Raw genomic sequence first — 19,438 nt, 5'->3', positions numbered from 1 at the left:
AATTTAGCTTTTGTTTACTCTATAAAAAGCAGCGCTAGTTAGCCTAACCGGTGTGTATGAGCGTGTGTGTCACTGGATGAGGTGTCTACCCTAATCTCCTTTTAGTTCTCCTATTTCCCCAAGGCCACTGCATTGTGATGCAGTCGCTCAGCCACCTCCTGTGTGTGTGTGTGTGTGTGTGTGTGTGTGTGTGTGTGTGTGTGTGTGTGTGTGTGTGTGTGTGTGTGTGTGTGTGCGCGTGTGCGCGTGTGTGTGTGTGTGCGTGCGCGCGCGCACACATACACCCCATTAATCAAGTGCTGTACCTTGATGCAGTATCTAGTCAATTCAGCACCTCGCTGCGTCTGTGTTTGGTTTTAATTCTTGGTTCAGTCCTCAGAGTTTCTGTCCTTTCATCTCAACGGCTTTCTGTGTTTTTTCCCCTCTTTCTCCCAAGATCCATGTTTGCTTGCTAAGCCTCATTAACAATTAATTACCAGTCAGCTAGTCAAGTCACCCCTGGACCGTTGGGCTTCTCAATGATTCATTAGTCAGGGTTACACAACACTGCAAAGCATAAATACTCACACACGGATGTTTTGTGCCACTCTTTCAAGCAGAGGTTTTGTAGACATGAAAACACACACACACACACACACACACACACACTAATGGGAGCATATGGATACACGGAAACACCTCCTCACACATGAGCTCACCTGCACACATTCAACACCTGTATCTAATCACTACGTCCTCATTAAAAAGAGATCAAGGAAAACTGACTGAGTCCGGCAATCCAACAAAGGTTCCCAAAATGTACTTGAAAGTCAAACTCGAAGACTTTGCAGTGACTTCTAAACCTTGTTTCATTATTGTAAAGAGTTCAAAGCGGATGTAAACACAATGAGTTGCAAGTGTAGCATCATGAATGTCCTGTTTTTGACCTAAAGGGCATGATCTGCTGCGTCTGCTCGAGCAGAGACAAAGAGTCTCTAACAGCCTAATCTACATGAGATATTGGCCAAGGTCTTTCATGCACTCTGCTCATCTGAACTGCTTCACCTCTGTTACAGCTCAAGACGAAGACGAAGAACTCTTTTGATAAATACATAATCAACAACTTTGTTATTACCAATAATAATGTGAGCCCAATGTTCAATCAAATCTGTGAAATGACAATGTTATTACTTGATATTATAATCCTGTGATCAGCAGTATTTTATAAGTTATTATAATCCTGGACATTTGCACTAGACACTGAGGACACGTAATGATAAAGCCACACGACACATTTCCTTTTGTCTGATCCAATCAGAACCTTCGTTTCTGGTGCGAGGCGTGGTTTTCTGTGGTGCTTGTATAAACCCTCTTTTGCATGTCAAATTCTGATTCGCCAGTAAACCAAAATATGAAAGTTATAAAAACTATTCCACGCCACCTTTTCTTTAGTTCAAAGCGTTCCAGAGAAGTCTCGGACCGGCCATCCGGACTTCCTCTTCAGCCATAAAGAACCTCGACAAGCTGGATAAAATCTGTTGCAAGTTACACCTGACCGCAACGGTTCCATCTAGGGCTGTCACGGTGTGAAAATTTAACCTCACGGTTATTGTGACCAAAATTCTCACGGTTTTAGGTATTATCGTGGTATTTTTTTTAAACGTGTTACATTTTCAGACAACTACATAAACCCTGTATATCAGGAAAATATTGTCCTCAGTTTGTGTCTAAATTTTGCCTAAAATGTGTTATTTTGCAATTATGTTGTTTATTTGTTTACATTTTTCTCCTTTAGTCTTTAAAATAGCAATATTTGCCCATAACTTCTTAATTTTTGTCTGTTTGATGTCATCATTTTAAAAATATTAGACCAGATGATACTCAAGTAGCCTTCTAATCAGATACTTTTTTACCCTTACTTGAGTAATAAACCCTATATCAGGAAAATATTGTCCTCGGTTTGTGTCCTTCCAGTGAGCTTTGCAGATGTGGGAAAATGTCATCAGGCAGTAATCATTGTTAAATTCATAATTATTCTCGGAGAGAGACCAACTCTTATCTGCCCCTGGGAGCCCCGTAATGCATAGCGTCATTTCAACATGGGGGTGTCCGCGACACGGTTTATATGCAGGTAGCGGAGCTGTGGCTGCTTTATATAGCGACTTGTTGCATTCTCCCTCAACCCAAATCCTCGGATCACGCATTTGAGCTAAAACGCTAACGTTAGCTTTACTGTAGAGTTGTGGGTGATGGTCACACAGATATGTCATAAGATTTGAAGCGTTGCTGCCTTTCACAGACACTTTTTCTGCACATGCTGCAAACAGGATAGCCGTCTTCTATCAACTGTCCCTCGGCATTCTTCAGATATCCAAAAAATGCCCGTACTTCCCACTTTGTCTTCTTTGAGGGATAAAAAATGTCCTCCTGAGTGCTGCCGTCTCCTCCTTTGGCCATTATTTCAGCTTTAGCTTCAAGAAAGTTTTGGTTGTAAACAACAAAGTGCGCATGTGCCGCCGGCAACTTCAGCCGATGATACGGTGGCTGGTAAGGGTCACCGCGCCTACACGGCAGCCACGGTAATCCACCGAGATAATTATTTTTTTTAAACAAGACGGTTATTTTTTTTGTCAACTTTTTTACCGGGGTTTACCGCTACACCTGTTACAGTGACAACCCTAGTTCCTTCAGAATAAAACCTGAACCTCACGACCCCTTCAGGGTCTCGGAGACACCAGTGATAACCTGTTGTGACCTGGAAGCATTCCAAGACTAGTTTGGTCGGCACCACTGCTTTTCTACCGGCTTCGGTACCAAGGAGGTTCCAAGAGGACCTCGGCATTCTGGATCTAATCGGAGGCTTCCCCTGGGTACGGAGACCGACAGATGGCGTTTCATGTGTGTTATAAATCTCCTACTAAAGTTTAGAGCAAAACATTCACTCCCACTCAGAAATAAATGCTTCTCCGGATCCGCTGGTTCTGAATAGCATTCCACACACACACACACACACCATCATTCATCTCACATCTCACTCCACCTTAGACCATCAGTACACAGAGTGTTAAAGTTAGTCTTGTTTAAATTGTGTAGAAATAAATGTCTTAACTATTATAAACCTGACTCTCTCTCTCTTTCCTCGGAGTTAATACGAAGTGTCGCTTAATCCCTGCAATAAAAAGTTCTGATCTTCTGGTTAAAATAGTCAAAGATCCATCAGATTGATATTTCATATTTCTATGGAATCTCACATTTTATGGTTCATAAGTAAATGACCCATCCTTTACATAAGATTATTTTAATTAATATATAAAAACAAATAGATTTGATGTTTATTAAAACATTTTTTATGATCATTAAAAGTAAAAATCTGCAACTGAGCCAGGAGTCGCAGCCATCACGGCTCGCTTGATCCCACAAGCTGCGAGTCGTTGGTTTTAGCGAGACAAAAAGGTCCACTGAGCTGATGAATTTGGAGCCAACTTTTTAAATTAGAAGCTGAACTTTCAAGGGCATTTGTTCACTTTTAGTAATTTTCAAAGGGCAAAAACTTCTAACCACTTCCTATAAATGGTCATTAATGGTGCAGACAAAGGGAGGTTTTTACCTGCCTGTAGCCTGTTTTTGTCAGGTTTCTGCTCATTACCATCCGCCCCGATTTGCAGGAAACTAAAGACTCACTTGTTAATAAGTTAGCACTGCAAAAAAAATAGTGCATGTTTTCATGGGCAAGCTAATTTTTAACGTCAAGTTATACATTTACATGTAACTGAATAAACGGGTGTAACGGAATGAAATGACTGTTTTCCACCTAAAAGTAATTTCCCCCCCCTCTCCTCAGCAGGAACTAATCTGCATGAGATATTGTTCAAGGTCTCATGCATTTGCTTCTAAGCTGCTTCCTTTCCAGCCCAAGAGAAGAATGAAGACAAAGGACTCTTTCTTTAAAAAAATCAAAGAACTCTATTTTCATAAAGCTAATCAAACAAAGTGTTAGTCCAATAATTATGTGGACCAATCTGTGAAATGACAATGTTATGATTAGTAAGTTTAATAAGTAATATGACTTCAGTCTAGCTGCACTAAACTTCTTGATTCACGTAATATAAACACATGACACATTGCTTTTACTCATCCAATCGGAACCTTCCTTTCTGAAGCGTGGCATAGTTTCTGTGGTGTTTATAAATCTGTCCAACTTTGATTCGACCGTAAATCAAAACATCCAGATTAATAAAACCAGTCCCCACGCCATCTTAAGTCAATTCACCGCATTCTAAGAGAAGTATTGGACCGGCCACCCGGACTTCCTTTTTAAGCAAAGAACCAACAAGCTGGATAAAATCTGTTGCACTTTACCAACCAAGCAATGGTTCCTTTCAGAATAAAAGCTGAACTCACTGACCCTCCGGGTCCATCTGACGCTGTCAACCACCTGTTGCTTTTTACCTGGAGACAATCCAAAGACTAGTCTGTCGTACTGCTGACGCGGTTTCATTGGCTCCAGTACCAAAGGGGGGTCCGAGGACCTGGCATTCTGGATCTGTACGGAGGTCTCATCCTGAAGGGTATGTGTAGAGCGACAAAATGGCGTCTTATGTGTTTATGAAACTCCGATCATAGCTTAAGAGCAAAACATCACAACATCACTCAGACTTGCTTCTCCGGATACAAAAGTTCTGATGACAACATCACTCACACATACACCATTCATCTCACGTCTCATTCACACCAAGATCCATCCATTCACTTAGAATTTAGAGTTAGTCTTGTTTAAAATTGTTTACAAATACATCTTCTTAAACGTTTTAAAGGTGACTCTCTCTTCTCTCTCAGTTAATACGAAGTGTTACATAATCCCTGCAATAAAAAGTTCCAATCTTCTGGTTAAAAGTACCAAAAGATCCATAAGATTGATTTCATATTCACTATGGAATCTCATGTCTAATGGTTCATTAAATAGATGTAAATTGAACCCTTACACGGGGATGGGGGCAGGATCCTGATATTTTTACATCTCTCCTCTGATTGAGTAAAAGCAACGTGACTCTACCGCTTACTCCATTTGCTCTGCAATGTTGATGTTTTATCTCCACAAATAACACAAGCCTGATAACACAAGCCCGAAGGAGTTCTGCTGTGTGGTGGAGTTGCTAATGCTAACAGTTAGCTTTTACTAGCTGAGACGTTCTCTGCTGTTTCCTGGACGCTAAACCAACAACAGCCTTCCCTGTAGTGAGTCCAGATGGGTGAGTCCATGAATGTTAAGTGACAGTGTGACGTAGATCTGTCAGGATTTTCTAATCCTAGAGTTTCACCATCTGTTTTCTATCAGAAGCTAATGCAGGAGATAGGTGTAGGAGACTGCTTCATGTTCAGCCTGCATGAAAATCTCAGAGTGACCGATCATTTTCAAAAATAATGATTAAAAAACAGTTTCTCAGTGAAGGACCTCATTTCTTTTCCCAGCTGATTTTAAAATAGTGTCCTTCTTTCCCCCTGAATCTGTTCAAAAAGGGACATTTTATCAGCATGTCCATATGCCATGAGACACTAAATTGTACACATCAACCAGCCCATAGAAGGCGGCTGACCAGCATTCTGCACCAGTGGCTTTGAACAACTACGTTTGTGTCTTACTGCATTTCTTCACCCAGGAAACAATCTTCAGCAGTTCATCCCTCCTCGTGAGGTAAATTTCATTCTTCAATTCACAGCTCAGCACAAACTCTGCCTTTGCCCGTGCAGACACGGTTACACAGTGAAGGGGCTGAAGGTGAGTTTATACTGAGACTGTGTTAATCTGAGAAAAGAGGGGTGGAGGAGTTACTAGATAACCTTGGAGCAGCAAAGCACAACTGAGCCTGATGAGGCTTTAAACTACAAGCATTCACAATGTTGTGCAGCCAAGATGTCAGAGGATATTGGCCAACATTAAATTACCAGAGACCAATTCAAAATCGCTCTTTACTTCTCTGTTTTCTGCACAGCAATGAAGGAGAGAATTTACCATTACTGTTGGGGGCTAGGGGTTGTATTTGGTCCTTTAAACCTTTACCAGGACAGCTTTATGGGACCAAATCCTAAACCCTGTTTAGAAGTCTTATTTCTTTTTGAACAGACTTCTTTTTGAACATGTTTTCAGAAATCACTGATTTTCAAACAATCACAAAATTTATGAGAATAATCCATCAGTCCACAATTCCTCCAGCAGAAATGTGCTGCTTGATTCTGAACCTAAACCAAAGCCTGACACACACCAAACCTCTAAACCCACAAGCCCTCTGCTAGATGAAAACTGAAAAATGAGTCTTCACAATTATGCAAATACACACACACACACACACCAGAATTTAAAGAGAAAGAGCATTAAAACTGAAGCACACATCGTTTTATTTTGTTGGATCCATGTATGGATTTGTTTTTACCAACCTGTCTAACAATACTGTAAAGTCAAAAATCAAAGCCACGTATTTTATTATTTTATCTACAGGAAATCCATCAGCAACCATTGAACTATTGTTAAAGGGACTTTACAGAGTTTTGAATTTTTATGCTCGCGATTGCCCCCTCAGGCCAAAAGCGTAACAGCAGCTTCAATAGTAGGCTCGTGCACGAGGCGCGCATGCTGTACGTGCACACTCCTTAACGAAAATAACAGCTGAGACAGTCCCGTGTGTGTGTGTGTGTGTGTGTGTGTGTGTGTGTGTGTGTGTGTGTGTGTGTGTGTGTGTGTGTGTGTGTGTGTGTGTGTGTGTGTGTGTGTGTGTGTGATTGTGTGTGTGTGTGTGTGTGTGTGTGTGTGTGTGTGTGTGTGTGTGTGTGTGTGTGTGTGTGTGTGTGGCCGGGAGGACAGAGTACAGGAGAACGCGCAGCTAATTAATTAAATAATTTGGTTCTGTACCTTTCTCTTCAGCACAGCCGACAAAGGTTTAAGATGGGTCAGTCCTCCTGCATGCTCAGATCATTCCCTTCCCTTGCTTGAAAAATGGTTCCAAAATGAAAGTTGAACCCACATCTTTTTTATCTGTGTATTCAACGCCGTTCGGCGAGTCTCAAATAAAAATTTGGGCATCTTACTGTAAAAAAAATATACCATTAATGTAAAAAAGAAACTCTAAATGAACTATGTTCACACCCAGAATGGAACCCAGGTCTTCAGCACAGGAGTACGACGTCTTACTAGGTGAGCTAAAGCACCAGTGACATCACTTGTATCTGTAACGTTTACATCCTTGATGACAGCTGAAACAACGTCAATCCAAAGAACGGTTCGGAGTGAAAATGGCTATTTTGTTGCTAATTTGCAGGAAATATCTAGAAGAAAGTTCTACAGAAAGTAGCTAAGGGTCCTCAGAAATGTAGCTAGCTTTGTCACTAGGCGTTAGGAACAGCGACAAAGTGGCACTGCCTCTCTCTCTGCTGCTAAAGCTACGGATAGCAAATGCTACGGGCGATGCCTGAGCGTGAACGCGCATGAAGCAGCCTGCTCGACCCGAGCATCTCTCTTTTTCTGTGATTTTACAGAAAAACAGGCAATCACAGTAAAAATGCCAGGGCTCATTCTACAGGACCAGGGCATTGCAGGAGAATGTATGAAGAAGACATTTATTATTTCTATACACGTTTTGGCTGTCAAACTTCCATAATGCCCCATTTAAAGCCACTTCTTAAAAAAAAGAAAAACACTATGGCACCATCAAAATGTGACTCAGCAGCTTTTGTGGTAGCAGCCATGACTCAGGTGATTGGGAGGGTGGACCACTAATCAAAACGTGGGTGTTTATACCTGACAGCTACATTCCCTCCAGTGCTCAAGACTCTGAAATCCAAATAGACTCAGTTGCAGGGGAGTAGCTTGCAGGGCGGCTCTAACACCATCTGTGATTTTGTACAGAACTGTGTGACAAAACATATCATGTAGAGCTTTGCTGAACCATGCATTTACGTCGCTCTCGAACACAAATAAGGCGGTGTGTGTTTTGCTTCTATTTATTTACAATATAAATGAATGTAAAGTCCCGTAGGTTAATAACAGTCGATGCTACAAGAAGCTCCTTATTGCATGAGAGGGTGCTCGCTGCAGAACCACAAAGGCGGAGCTGCACCATAAGGTGGAGCTGCACCAGAGTCAGCCCCGCCCATTCACGCAAACTCAGCTTACCCACTGACTTCCGTTTTTGTTTTCAACTTTATCGCAAACTAACCTGACCCACATGAATTACGGCTGTTACTAGTTTACAGTCGTTAATACTATGTTCTATGTTCCAATTAAACAAGATAAATATAACTTGCTACATGGCAAAGACTGAATATATCTCGAAATGAAAAGCTTTCTCTTAGCGAATATCTGCCTACAGCCGGTCTAACAGAAGTGCTGTATAACAGCATAGCAGACTTTCGAATGGGCTCTGGTAGTCTAGTGGCGAGATGCCTGAATTAACTTTTGCTTTCCCCTCAGCTGATGCTGGTTTGACTCTCGGTGGGGTCGTCAGCAATCTATTTATCCAGCTGAAACATTTAATTTGTTTATATTTTAGTTGTAATGTTTATTTTCAGCAAAATAATTATGTCTCTAAAAGTTCTTTGAATTTGGTCGTTCCTAAACAGCATTTTAGTTGAAACTCTGCTCACAAATGGACTCACACTGGCTAAATAAACGAATAAATAAATAAAAAAACACATTAATCATTATATGTTAAACGGTATATCAGTAAATTGTTGTAAACATAGTACTGGCAAGTGTAGCTAGAAATGAAGAAAAGAGGTTGTACACTACCTAAAACTTACAGTAATGGGAGGCGAACCTGCGCAAAACTGCATGTCAACCTGATTCCATAACCACTACACCAGCACATCTGTTATAACTCATGCGGCGTTACATCTAATTGTGCCTCCAAGTGTGTCTCTGAGATGGGGATGTATGGTTTATTGGCGGTGTCTCAGCAGAAGTCATTTCAGAAATAATTTGTCAGAAAATTCACAGAATATCCAGATTTGAGAACCAAGACCAGACCCGCTTTGGGGGAGGAGACCAAATTGAAGCTGAGATGGGAGGAAAATGCATGAATGAGGCTAAAAATGGCTTTGGCGTGTTTCTTATGAGGAAATGACAATATAACATGATTAAAAGTTCCAAAAGTTAGATTTTTAATTATATGGAACCTTTACAAAAACTGTTCAATTAACTTCTCAACTCCATCCTCAATCTTGCATTTTTTAGCTATAACACCCTCTTTGATTCCAGAATGCTATCAAGTCTGACAACTGGAAGGAATTGGACTGACTCTGATGGAATGGGCGGGGCTGATTCTGGAATGGGCGGGGCTGACTCTGGTGCAGCTCCACCTTCTGGTGCAGCTCCGCCTTTGTGGTTCTGCAGCGAGCACCACTTGTATTGCATTGGTTTTCCTTTATGTATTTGTTTTGCAACAGTGGAAGCTCCAGAGAAACACACACATTAGTAATATTGACTTAACTGTTACTTCAGCAGTTGTTGCTTAGGTGGCTTGTTCAGTCATCCTCTATTTTGCCCCCTCAGGTGGGCTTGATTGGAGCAATTTAGCACCACACACTCACATGCACTGTTGCACTATGGGAGATTTTTTTCCTTATTAACTTTTGTTTATTCTAAAAGCTCCCTGATATAAATCTGTTCAGAAATAAATGGGTAAGACTGGCTTACTAGAGACATGCTGGTCCAAACATGGAAACGTAGCACTTGGAAACGGGTTATAAAGCTTTTTCCAGCAATATGACTATCCATCTGATATTGTTGGAAATTCCTGATGAGTCATCTTAACATGTCACATGAAGCCCTGCTTTCTACTGGACATGTAAAAATAACTCTGCATCAACTGCTGTGGTGTTTAAAGACTGGGGCTCCTTTAGGACTTCAGCAGCACTCTGACTAGCCGTTAGCTCATCAATACTGAAGTACATAAACCATTCCTCTCAACGGACATGGTTCTGAAAGCCATCTACAACTGGTCGTAATTAGGGTTCACTTTTACACAGAAACACACATTTAAATGACCAAGTTGAGCATAAAAGCCAGAGTTAGGACAGACATTTATGGTAATACTTCACATATCAAGTCATAAACAAAAACGGTATGTACATTTTCAGTAACTGACAGCCTAGAGTGACTAAACAACTTTGCTAATGTAAATTTTTTTCCGCAGAGTCCTGGAGGAGTGGATGACTGTCCGTCCAATCGAGCGCTTCTCTCGCCCTCACACACACACACACACACACACACACACACACACACTTCGAAGTTGCCAGTGCTACCTTTTGCTGCATGGCCACCGAGCCATTTTACTGGAGCAGGCGCAGATTCAGCCAGCGTTCAAGGGCATCTCCACGGCCAGGATGAATGGATGAATGCTTCTAGTCCAGTTCATCTATATTTAGATCTCCCTCATCATTCTGAGGGGTTAAACTGATCACATCAGTCTCACAGTTTGAATCCTTCTCAAATCTACTGAAGTGTGGATGACGTTTCGGCTAAAATAATTAAAGCACCTTGGCTCTGTCTCACAGGAGAGCAAGATTAGTGCGCCACTTGAATAATTAGACAAGGAACAGCAAAATGAGATCCCTCTCCTGTTGTTGGCCAAATAAAGAACCCCAGCAGGTGACTGTAAACGCCGGAGGCAGTTACTTGACCAAACACAAGAGATACACACGAGTGTCATAGCACCTTTCTGAGCCAGAGGACTCCAAAGCACTTTACCCTACAGCGAATCATTCAACCATTCACACACATTTACACCCTGATGAGCTACATTGTAGTCACAGCTGCCTTGAAGTGTACTGACATAGGTGACGGCGTTGCCTCCTACCACCACCAGCGGGCCAGGAGAGTATAGTGCCTTGCCCAAGGACACAACTGATGTGGATGGTGCCCGGGTTTGAACCAAGGACAAACTCTGCCTGCCAAAAGAGAAGCCAACGCGAAAGTGATACAAGATGCAGTTCCCCACTCAGCCACTAGGGGCTGGCTCCAGAAATGGGCCAGTTCCTATTGACTCCCATGTTAAAAAGGCCAACTTCACAGCAGAAAACACGTTTACAGCCTGGTTCAGAAAACCATTTTTGGTTTATTAGGACAAGTTTACTGCCATGACAACTCTGAGGGGTATGCATTTTTATAGCTCATCCATTTAGATGTAATTGAAGCTTGAAATTATGAATTATTGGGGATGTGTCCTTTTGACTGACAGGTGTCAAATGAGTCTTCAGTGCAAGGGAAAAGGGGAAGGCCTCGGTGTTACAGCTGGGCAGGCTGATGGTACAGTAGAAGTTGCTCAACCTCAGATTTCTGATTAAAAGCACCCGCCAACCTCTGACAGCTTTGGCTAGCTCAGTTAGCTCATGGCTACGTTGGCTCAGCGTTTAATGGGTGTCAATTATCTGCCCTTACCCTCACAGCCTTGCTCTCAGCTCCAGTTTTGTATTTTCCAGGAATAATGAGACGTATGGCATGGCCAAGATGGCGGAAGTGGAAACCGCCCACTGGGCTTTTCAGCGACCTACGGGTGATGGCACGAAGGGTTTGTCCATTATATATACGGTCAATGGTGGACTGGCAACCCACCGATGCAGGGCGAACTCTGACCCCTGAACCACTGGATGCATTTTAGTAATTCAAGGCCAAGTCAGAAAATTTACTTCATTAAAAAATGTATTCTAAATATAAATAAAGTGACCTCTTGTGCATTTTGTGTTGGTATGGTTTAGTCCTTAGCCAAAACTCCAAAAAGAAAGTAAAATGAAAAAGTCTGTTTTCCTCTGAAGAAAGTTGTGATGAAGCAGCAGATCAACAGTGACATTTACAGGCAGCCTTAGTCTGCAGCTCCTTGTGTCAACAATCTCAATAACAGCCAGAAGAAGTGTAGAAACGCACCACTAAACCCGTCACTGTCCCAGTTTAATGCTGATCCCAGACCAGTTTCTGGGTTTCCACCACAGACTCAGCATGTGCGTGAACCTGACGCACATCCGTGATGGCTCATCTGATCATCCACTGACAAGGAAACAGCATCTGCTTTATTAAAGCCTTTTGCTCTTAAATAAAACAGACATCTAAACGTTACTGGGGGCTTGCCTGGCAGCCGTGGACTGGTGGGTTTCACTGGGACAGCGCAGCGGGGACACCAAAAATGTCACAATATGGGCAAAAGTGCGCCACAGACGCAGTCGAGGCGGCGAAGACCTTGTTGTTCGTGCAGCAGCGGCGACAAACAGCTGAGCTATTTCTTTATTTGCAGCCGCTTCGCCTTTCCTCAGAGACACCTGGATACGCAGTCGCGTCCTCACCGCCTGCGTCGGCGTGGCCGTCAGGAGGAAACAATTAAAAAGACACCCGGCGCTCACCTCTTTGGTGTTCACGATGCCTTTCACGTATTTTCCGAGGACCGAGTCCACGCAGAGGACGCTGGACAGCACGGACAGCCACAGGAGTCTCTCCCCGAACCTCAACTCCATCTTCCTCTCTCCCCCGCAGCCGCTCGTCTGCTCTCCTCTCCGAGCTCCCCAAGCCGATGCCTGCCTCTGTTCGGGAGCGCGCACGGAGGAGCAGCGCAGGAGGCGAGGCGCGTCCACACGGATTTCTTTTGGATGTTCGTGCACCCCCCTCTCATCCTCCTCCTCCTCCAGCTGCGGGATGGATGGCTGGTGGTGGATGATGGAGGTGTGTGTTCATTGGGGTGGTGGTGGTGGGTGCGCGCCCTGTTCCGCTCGTGCTTGACCACGAGACGCGTCCACAGTTAAAATGTCATCCCTGATTGCAATCATGTTTTCATCTGGAGCCGCGCGCGTTTAATGAACTGGCTCTGGAGCAGCTGATGCCCGGCCAGTGGGCGCCTGGTACAAAACCAGTTACATTAATATTCATCAGAAAAGGTCAAAACAGTCTGCAAGAAATTAAGTTTGCATAAAATATTAAGTTACTTCGGATATGTGATGATTAAACATAACCAAGTCAGACCATTTTAGACCCAGTCTGAAGGACAAAGTCGGAGCGGTTGAAAATAATTAAATGTTTTCTAAAGTGCAAAAATTGTTGGTTCTCTACACTGGCGGACCTAGAACAAAGGTTGAGGAGGCAGAAAAGGAAAATGCAGGCGCTGTTCATAAAATTAGAAGATCACAAAAGTTGATTTATTTCATTCAAAAAGTGAAACTTGTACATCAGATTAATTCTTAACAGACTGATATATTTCAAATAGTTATTCCTTTTAATTTGGCTGATTATGACAACTAATGAAAATCCCCAAATCAATATCTCAGAATATTAAAATATCAATTAAGACCATTGCAAACAAATAAATAAATAAAATTTCAGAAATGTTGGCCAACTGAAACGTTTGAGCATAAGAGCGTACAGCAGTTGGGGCTCCTTTGGCCTGGATGTGGAATGGAGTCGATCACTCTGTGGCACTGCTCAGATGTTATGAGAGCCCATGTTGCTCTGATAGTGGCCTTCAGCTCTTCTGAATGGTTGGGTCTGGCATTTTGCTTCTTCCTCTTCACAATACCACACAGATTTTCTATGGGCTTAAGGTCAGGCCAGTTTGCTGTCTAATCAAGAACAGAGATACCATTCCATTTTTGGTTCTTTTTTAAAAACACAGAAAACGTCTCTCTTTACCTTGCTGACAGTTTCGTTTGCGACTGCAAACATCCTCAGAGCTGACGCTGATGGTGGCGTCACTTCCTACTCTGTTTATGAACGAAGCAAGGTAAAGAGAAACCTTTTCTGCGTTTTAAAAAGAACCAAAAATGGAATTAAAAGTCAAACACAGCAAGAACGTACCAAAGATGTTTAAAGAGATACCATTGTCCTTAAACCAGGTGCTGGTAGTTTTGGCACTGTGTGCAGGTGCCAAGTTCTGTTGTGTTGACCTCGAACCTCAGAAAACACAATGGATCAAACCAGCAGATGATATCTGACTGGAAACTTCACACTGGACCTCAATCAACATGGATTCTGTGCGTCTCTTCTCTTCCTCCAGACTCGGGAACCTTGATTTCCAAAGAAATACAAAATTTACTTTCATCAGAGAACATAACAGCAGCAGTGGCTCAACAGGTTGAGTGGGTTGTCCAGTAATCAGAAGGTTGCAGGTTCGATCCCGGCTCCAGACAGAGAATTCTGCTGTTGTGTCCTTGGGCAAGACATACGTTGCCTGGTGGTGGTCGGAGGGACCGGTGGCGCCTGTGCTCGGCAGCCTCGCCTCTGTCAGTGCGCCCCAGGGCAGCTGTGGCTACATTGTAGCTCATCCCCACCAGTGTGTGAATGTGTGTGTGAATGGATGAATGATACACTGTAGTGTAAAGCGCTTTGAAGTCCTTACTCTGAGGCGCTATACAAGTGCGGATCATTTATCATTTATAACTGTACAAATGTACAACAAAATTGACTGAGCTCACTAAAGACAGCTCACATAAGAGGTAGAAAAATATGAGTAAACTTAAATAACAAGGCTAAAGTAGAAGTCACACACACACGCTCTCTTTCTCTCGCTCTCTCACACACACACACAGCTAGTTTAAGGTGCTAACATGCAAAAGTATATTGTTAGCATGGTAATAAGAAAAGCCTAAAACTACAAACTGAAATATAAAATGTAAACAGTCACATGTTGAGGTATCAACTAGCTTCATGTAAAGGTGCTGTAGTGTGTTAATTGTCCAGCAGAATCCGCTAGCGTGACCGCCATAGCAGCAACATTCATTTCAGTGATGGCTCTTGCATAAAAGCTGTTTAACAGCCTGGTGGTGATTGTGTTTTATTGCACTGAACAAGAGATTGTTTACCAGACAGAAGAAGTTTGAAGTGGTGGTTTGGACTGCTCAGCAGCAGTCCAGCCCTTTTTGTCTTTAGCCCAGGCAAGATGCTTCTGTCTCTTGTTCAAGAGTGGCTCGACACAAGGAAGGCGACGGCTGAAACCATGTCTGTGTGGTGGCTCTTGAAGCACTGACTCCAGCTGCAGTCCACTCTTTGTGAATCTCCCCACATTTTTGAACGGGTTTTGTTTCACAATCCTCTCCAAGGTGCGGTTATTCCTGTTGCTTGTACACTTTTTTCTACCACATCATGTCCTACCCTTCGCCTCTATTATTGCGCTTGGACCCAGAGCTCTGTGAACAGCCGGCCTCTTTAACAAAGACGTTTTGTGTCTTGCCCTCCTTGTGTAAGGTGTTAATGGTCTTCCCCATGATTGCATACAGAACTGGACTGAGAGACCGTTTGAAGGCTCTTGCAGGTGTTTTGAGTTAATTAGCTGATTAGAGTGTGACACCAGAGATCTTCAACATATTCTAATATTCTGACATATTGAATTTGGGATTTTCATTAGTTGTCAGTTATAATCATCAACATTAAAGAAACACACATTTGAAATATATCAGTCTGTGTAATGAATGAATATAATATATAGGGCTGCAACAACGAATCGATAAATTCGATGAAAATCGATTACTAAAAGCGTTGGCAACGAATTGCGTCATCGATTCGTTGTGTTGCGCAACTCTTCCAAAAGCCCCCTCCCCTCCCGCCCGCCGTTGTGCGCAGACCGGTGGAGAGCCGGCAGGTGTTTGTAAGAGGAACATGGCAGAAGCAGCGAGACCCCAAAAAAGTAAAAACTTCTGAAGTTTGGGAGCATTTTCAGTTAAATCAGGCGAAGACATGCAACGTTTGTAGGTCAGACTTAGCATGGCACGGGAGTGCTGCAGTGATGATGCAGCGTCTTAAACGCAAGCATGTCAGAATCATCAGCGAGGCAGGAGAGAGCTCGGTGTCCGGGTAAGTTAAAAACTTTTCAAAAGTGATTCACCCAAGCCCCGGATTATTACACAGGCTAGACATGCCCTAAGCTCTTAAAAAAAGTCTATAAAATTGTAAGCGCGACGCTATTAGATAGGCGGGTGGGGGGGGGGGGGGGGGGGGGGACTTGCGCCGCTGCGAACCGGTTCCGCCGTCACATTCCTGCAGAAACTGGTTGATCACACCGGGGCCAGACTACTAACATGTGGCTTTACAACCACAATGTCCTCAGAAGCGAAGACGCTTTTAAAAGGGAGGGAGGAGTCCTAACTGTTGCAGCAGGCGTGTTGTGTGAGAGTGCAGGTTATACAGTATACTGGTTAATATATTTTTGGGTTCAGTTGCTTTCATGTGGCCTAATGTGAGTCTATTTGGGATCATTGGAATGATCAGCAGCATTTCTTGATGTGACTTTATGGCAGTTGCCCAGGGCATCATCGCAAGGAGGATGGCATTCATTTACTTTTATTTTATTTGGTATTTTTCAGTCATTTTTGGAAATAGTGATTAATTTTGATTAATTCACAGCCTATGTTTGATTACATTTAAAAATTAGTTGTTTGACATCCCCAGTTATAATAAATGTCAACAGATGAGATCAAACAAAACAGATGAGAAATGCCCTTAAGCTGTTTAACTTGGACCAAGCATTTTAGGTCACAGATAGGTGTAGCTTAGGGTCTCTGTCTATACACCTTATAAGAAAATTTAGGTGATGGCATGTTGTTTTTCTGCTATTGAACTGTTTTCTAATAATGTGTTTAATAAAGTGAAGGAAGGAGAAAAATAACGTTTCCCTAGCAGTTTTTAAAAATGTCCCTATGTAATCCGATTAATCGATTAATCGTGTCGAGATCCCATCCGATTAATCGATTATCCAAATAATCGTTTGTTGCAGCCCTAATAATATACAAGTTTCACTTTTTGAATGGAATTACTGAAATAAATCAACTGTGTCACGATATTCTGATTTTATGAGCAGCACCTGTGTTTATATCCATGTAGTATAGTTTTGGGTCATAACTTTATTAGTTATAATCTGTGTAATCAAACAAGCCATGTTCACATTCGTAAAGTCTGATTTGCCACAAGTATTTCTTACATTTGTTGCTGCCAGCTGAGAAGGCAAGGCTTTTTTTTGACTGGTAGTTGCCACCCTATGCCACCCCAGTAAAGCCACCCCTGCTTCTGGATCCGCAAGTGTCTGGTCCTTTGCTGGCTGCAGTCTGGGGTGAATCCCCAGTCCTCCCAGTTCTTCTTTATTTCCAGGAGAGAGATGTCCAGAACACACTTTACCCATATACAGTTATTTTTTACTTTATTTCAGTAAGAACCCCCCCCCCCCCCCCCCCCCCAACCCCAGGAAGACCGAGTCGGCAGCTTCAATTTATTTTGTTCTATATAGCAAAATACGGCAAAGAGGTCCAGGTAAATCACACAAGTCTGGACTCTTTAAATAACATCCAAAAGGTAATGGCATCATATTAAATACCCCATGCTACCCACTTACTGAGTTGGCCTTTCCTTATTGGGTCGGTTAGAGATTTACTGTCATTGTCACAAAAACACCCAAAATATGTTTTGAGCAACAACACTGCAAAGTTCCAAATAACCATTTAGCCCATTATGACATCCAATAGTAGCAGTTATAAAAAGCTCAGGGTTATGGTTAGAAGTACACACAAATGGTGCAGGGCAGGGTCCTACTGTGTAATGCCGAAGCAATGAAAGGTGCAACAATAAAAAGTCTAGTTCAAAATCTAGAAATACGACGGTTTTGACTGATCCCCTTCTGCATGGAAAAATGTGAATAACAAGGGTGTGTGCATCTCAGGGGCGGATTTAGGACTGAAGAAGATCCGGGGCTCAACACACACGCACGCACACACACACACTAGTCAACATCACATATATTTGTCTTGTACCACATAATTTTTAATCTGAAGCTACATAATAAGCATATTCAGGGCAGAGTATTGTTCCTGTTAGTGTTTAGTGTGAGATGATAGTAAATATTCCCTTTCTTTCTCCAACAACTTTACCTGATAAGCTAACTTTAGGCAAACCAGCAGCACAACAAATATTTTCAAATAAGACTCACAAACCTGAGTCAGCACCAGTCTCATCAAAGCTGGGGTTCTGTCGTTGTACTTTTGGTCTAAAAGACGTCCTTATGTCCATCTTCACTCATGCGTTTCAGGCAGAGTGTAGAAGAAGCCGGCTGCTGAAGGGCTTCTTCTTCAGTGGTGGAGGCTCAGGCAGGTTGTATACAAACTACTGCCAGCTGCTCCCTCTCTGTTGGACTTTGGTACTGCATGTTACTTCCACGTTTGAGATCCGGGGCTTTTCATTAAACATTCGGGGCTTGAGCCCAAGTAGCCGGGCCTAACGCCGCCCCGGACCTGATTACAGGTGAAAAAAACCTTCCGACCTCATTAAAATGAACAAACTGTCCTCACCTGATAGAAAGTTGAGGGCCAGGAGTAGTGACCCAGGTGAGAGAACAGGTCGTATTTGTCTAGTTTCTGTAAAATGTCAATGACCATTAAATGTTCAGTAACTGAAGAAGTTTTCTGGTGTGAAAATAGTTAAAATAACTGTTGCTGTGAACATTTCATTCATAAAAACAAATGGAACATGAATAAAAGCTTCCGATGATCAGTGTAATCACAAGATCCATTCATGAACGTGGACACAGCTCATAGGAGAATAGATTTATTTAGATAAAAATCAAAGACACTAGCATACATATCTGGTCTTGCGTCCTAATACGAAAGCTGAAAGGATGAATTAAAAATTGTGAAAGTAAAAATCTCTGCATGAATCATACATTCTTGGATTTTTATTCACAGGGTTGCACTTGTGGTATTTTCAGCAACAGAGCTTTAAAAAGACATTTTCATTCCACTGCTTGTTTTTGTTCCTCTCCTCTCGTTTTAATGGCCGGCTACACGAGTGTTGATGCGGCACGATTTTGCGTACGGAGTGGAGACGGGTTATCCACAGACTAGCACCTGCACTGGAGTGGTAACGGATAAGAGCAAAACAAACATCAGTCACGAGACGGGCTGCTGTCTCTGGTTCTGCTTCAAGCTTCAACCACAAATGCGAAATCCGCCCATCTCTGTCTAAAACATACGGAATAATTCTGAAATGTGTTTGAGGTAAATTCAACAAATGTTGCAATTTTACAGAAGAAATCTGACATTTAAAGTTTATAAATAGGCGGTTTTTTTATCTGTGATGACTGTCGCACACTGCTCCATCACTGCATTTCTGACACAGGAAGCGAAGAGAGACATGATGCTGGTGGAAAAGCTATGCAGCTGTTCTGCAAATGCAGCATAGCTGAAGCTGCTACCTTGTGGCTGTAACAGTAGTGCACTTTTGTGGTTGATTACTCTCAATTAATTATAATTAATTCCCCTTAAAGCTGCAGAAATCAAAACAATCTGAAAGAAATCAACAACTTTGTCAGGAAGATTTCTATAAAAAGACCAAACCAACATAGTCCAATAGGATAGGATCCACTAAGTGTGCTCGTGAAGCGCAACAGAACAGTTATGAGGCGTACGAAGGTCAATGCAACGGGTGGAAGAATTTCAGAGCCGTGTTCAGGACTTT

At 42.5% G+C, this 19,438-nt stretch overlaps 1 protein-coding gene across 3 annotated transcripts in view; it reads right to left on the bottom strand.

Annotated features, from left to right (window-relative positions):
* Positions 1-12,668, bottom strand: part of tmem145 (transmembrane protein 145) — a 71,283-nt gene extending 58,615 nt beyond the window's left edge. For 2 of the 3 annotated variants that reach the window (XM_015950534.3, XM_015950535.3), the window contains exon 1: positions 12,361-12,661. In XM_015950534.3, coding sequence (XP_015806020.3) covers positions 12,361-12,471 — 111 coding nt within the window. In that variant the 5' untranslated portion in view covers positions 12,472-12,661. Of the gene's footprint in view, positions 1-12,360 lie in introns of all 3 variants that reach the window. The other variant, XM_015950536.3, reaches the window with a different exon arrangement.
* Between the last annotated feature and the right edge of the window lie 6,770 nt (positions 12,669-19,438).

Source organism: Nothobranchius furzeri, chromosome 5, assembly GCF_043380555.1.
Source record: "Nothobranchius furzeri strain GRZ-AD chromosome 5, NfurGRZ-RIMD1, whole genome shotgun sequence".
NCBI classification, from domain to species: domain Eukaryota; kingdom Metazoa; phylum Chordata; class Actinopteri; order Cyprinodontiformes; family Nothobranchiidae; genus Nothobranchius; species Nothobranchius furzeri.
Note: the sequence above shows the minus strand (reverse complement) of the source record. Positions and strands in the feature narration are given on the sequence as shown.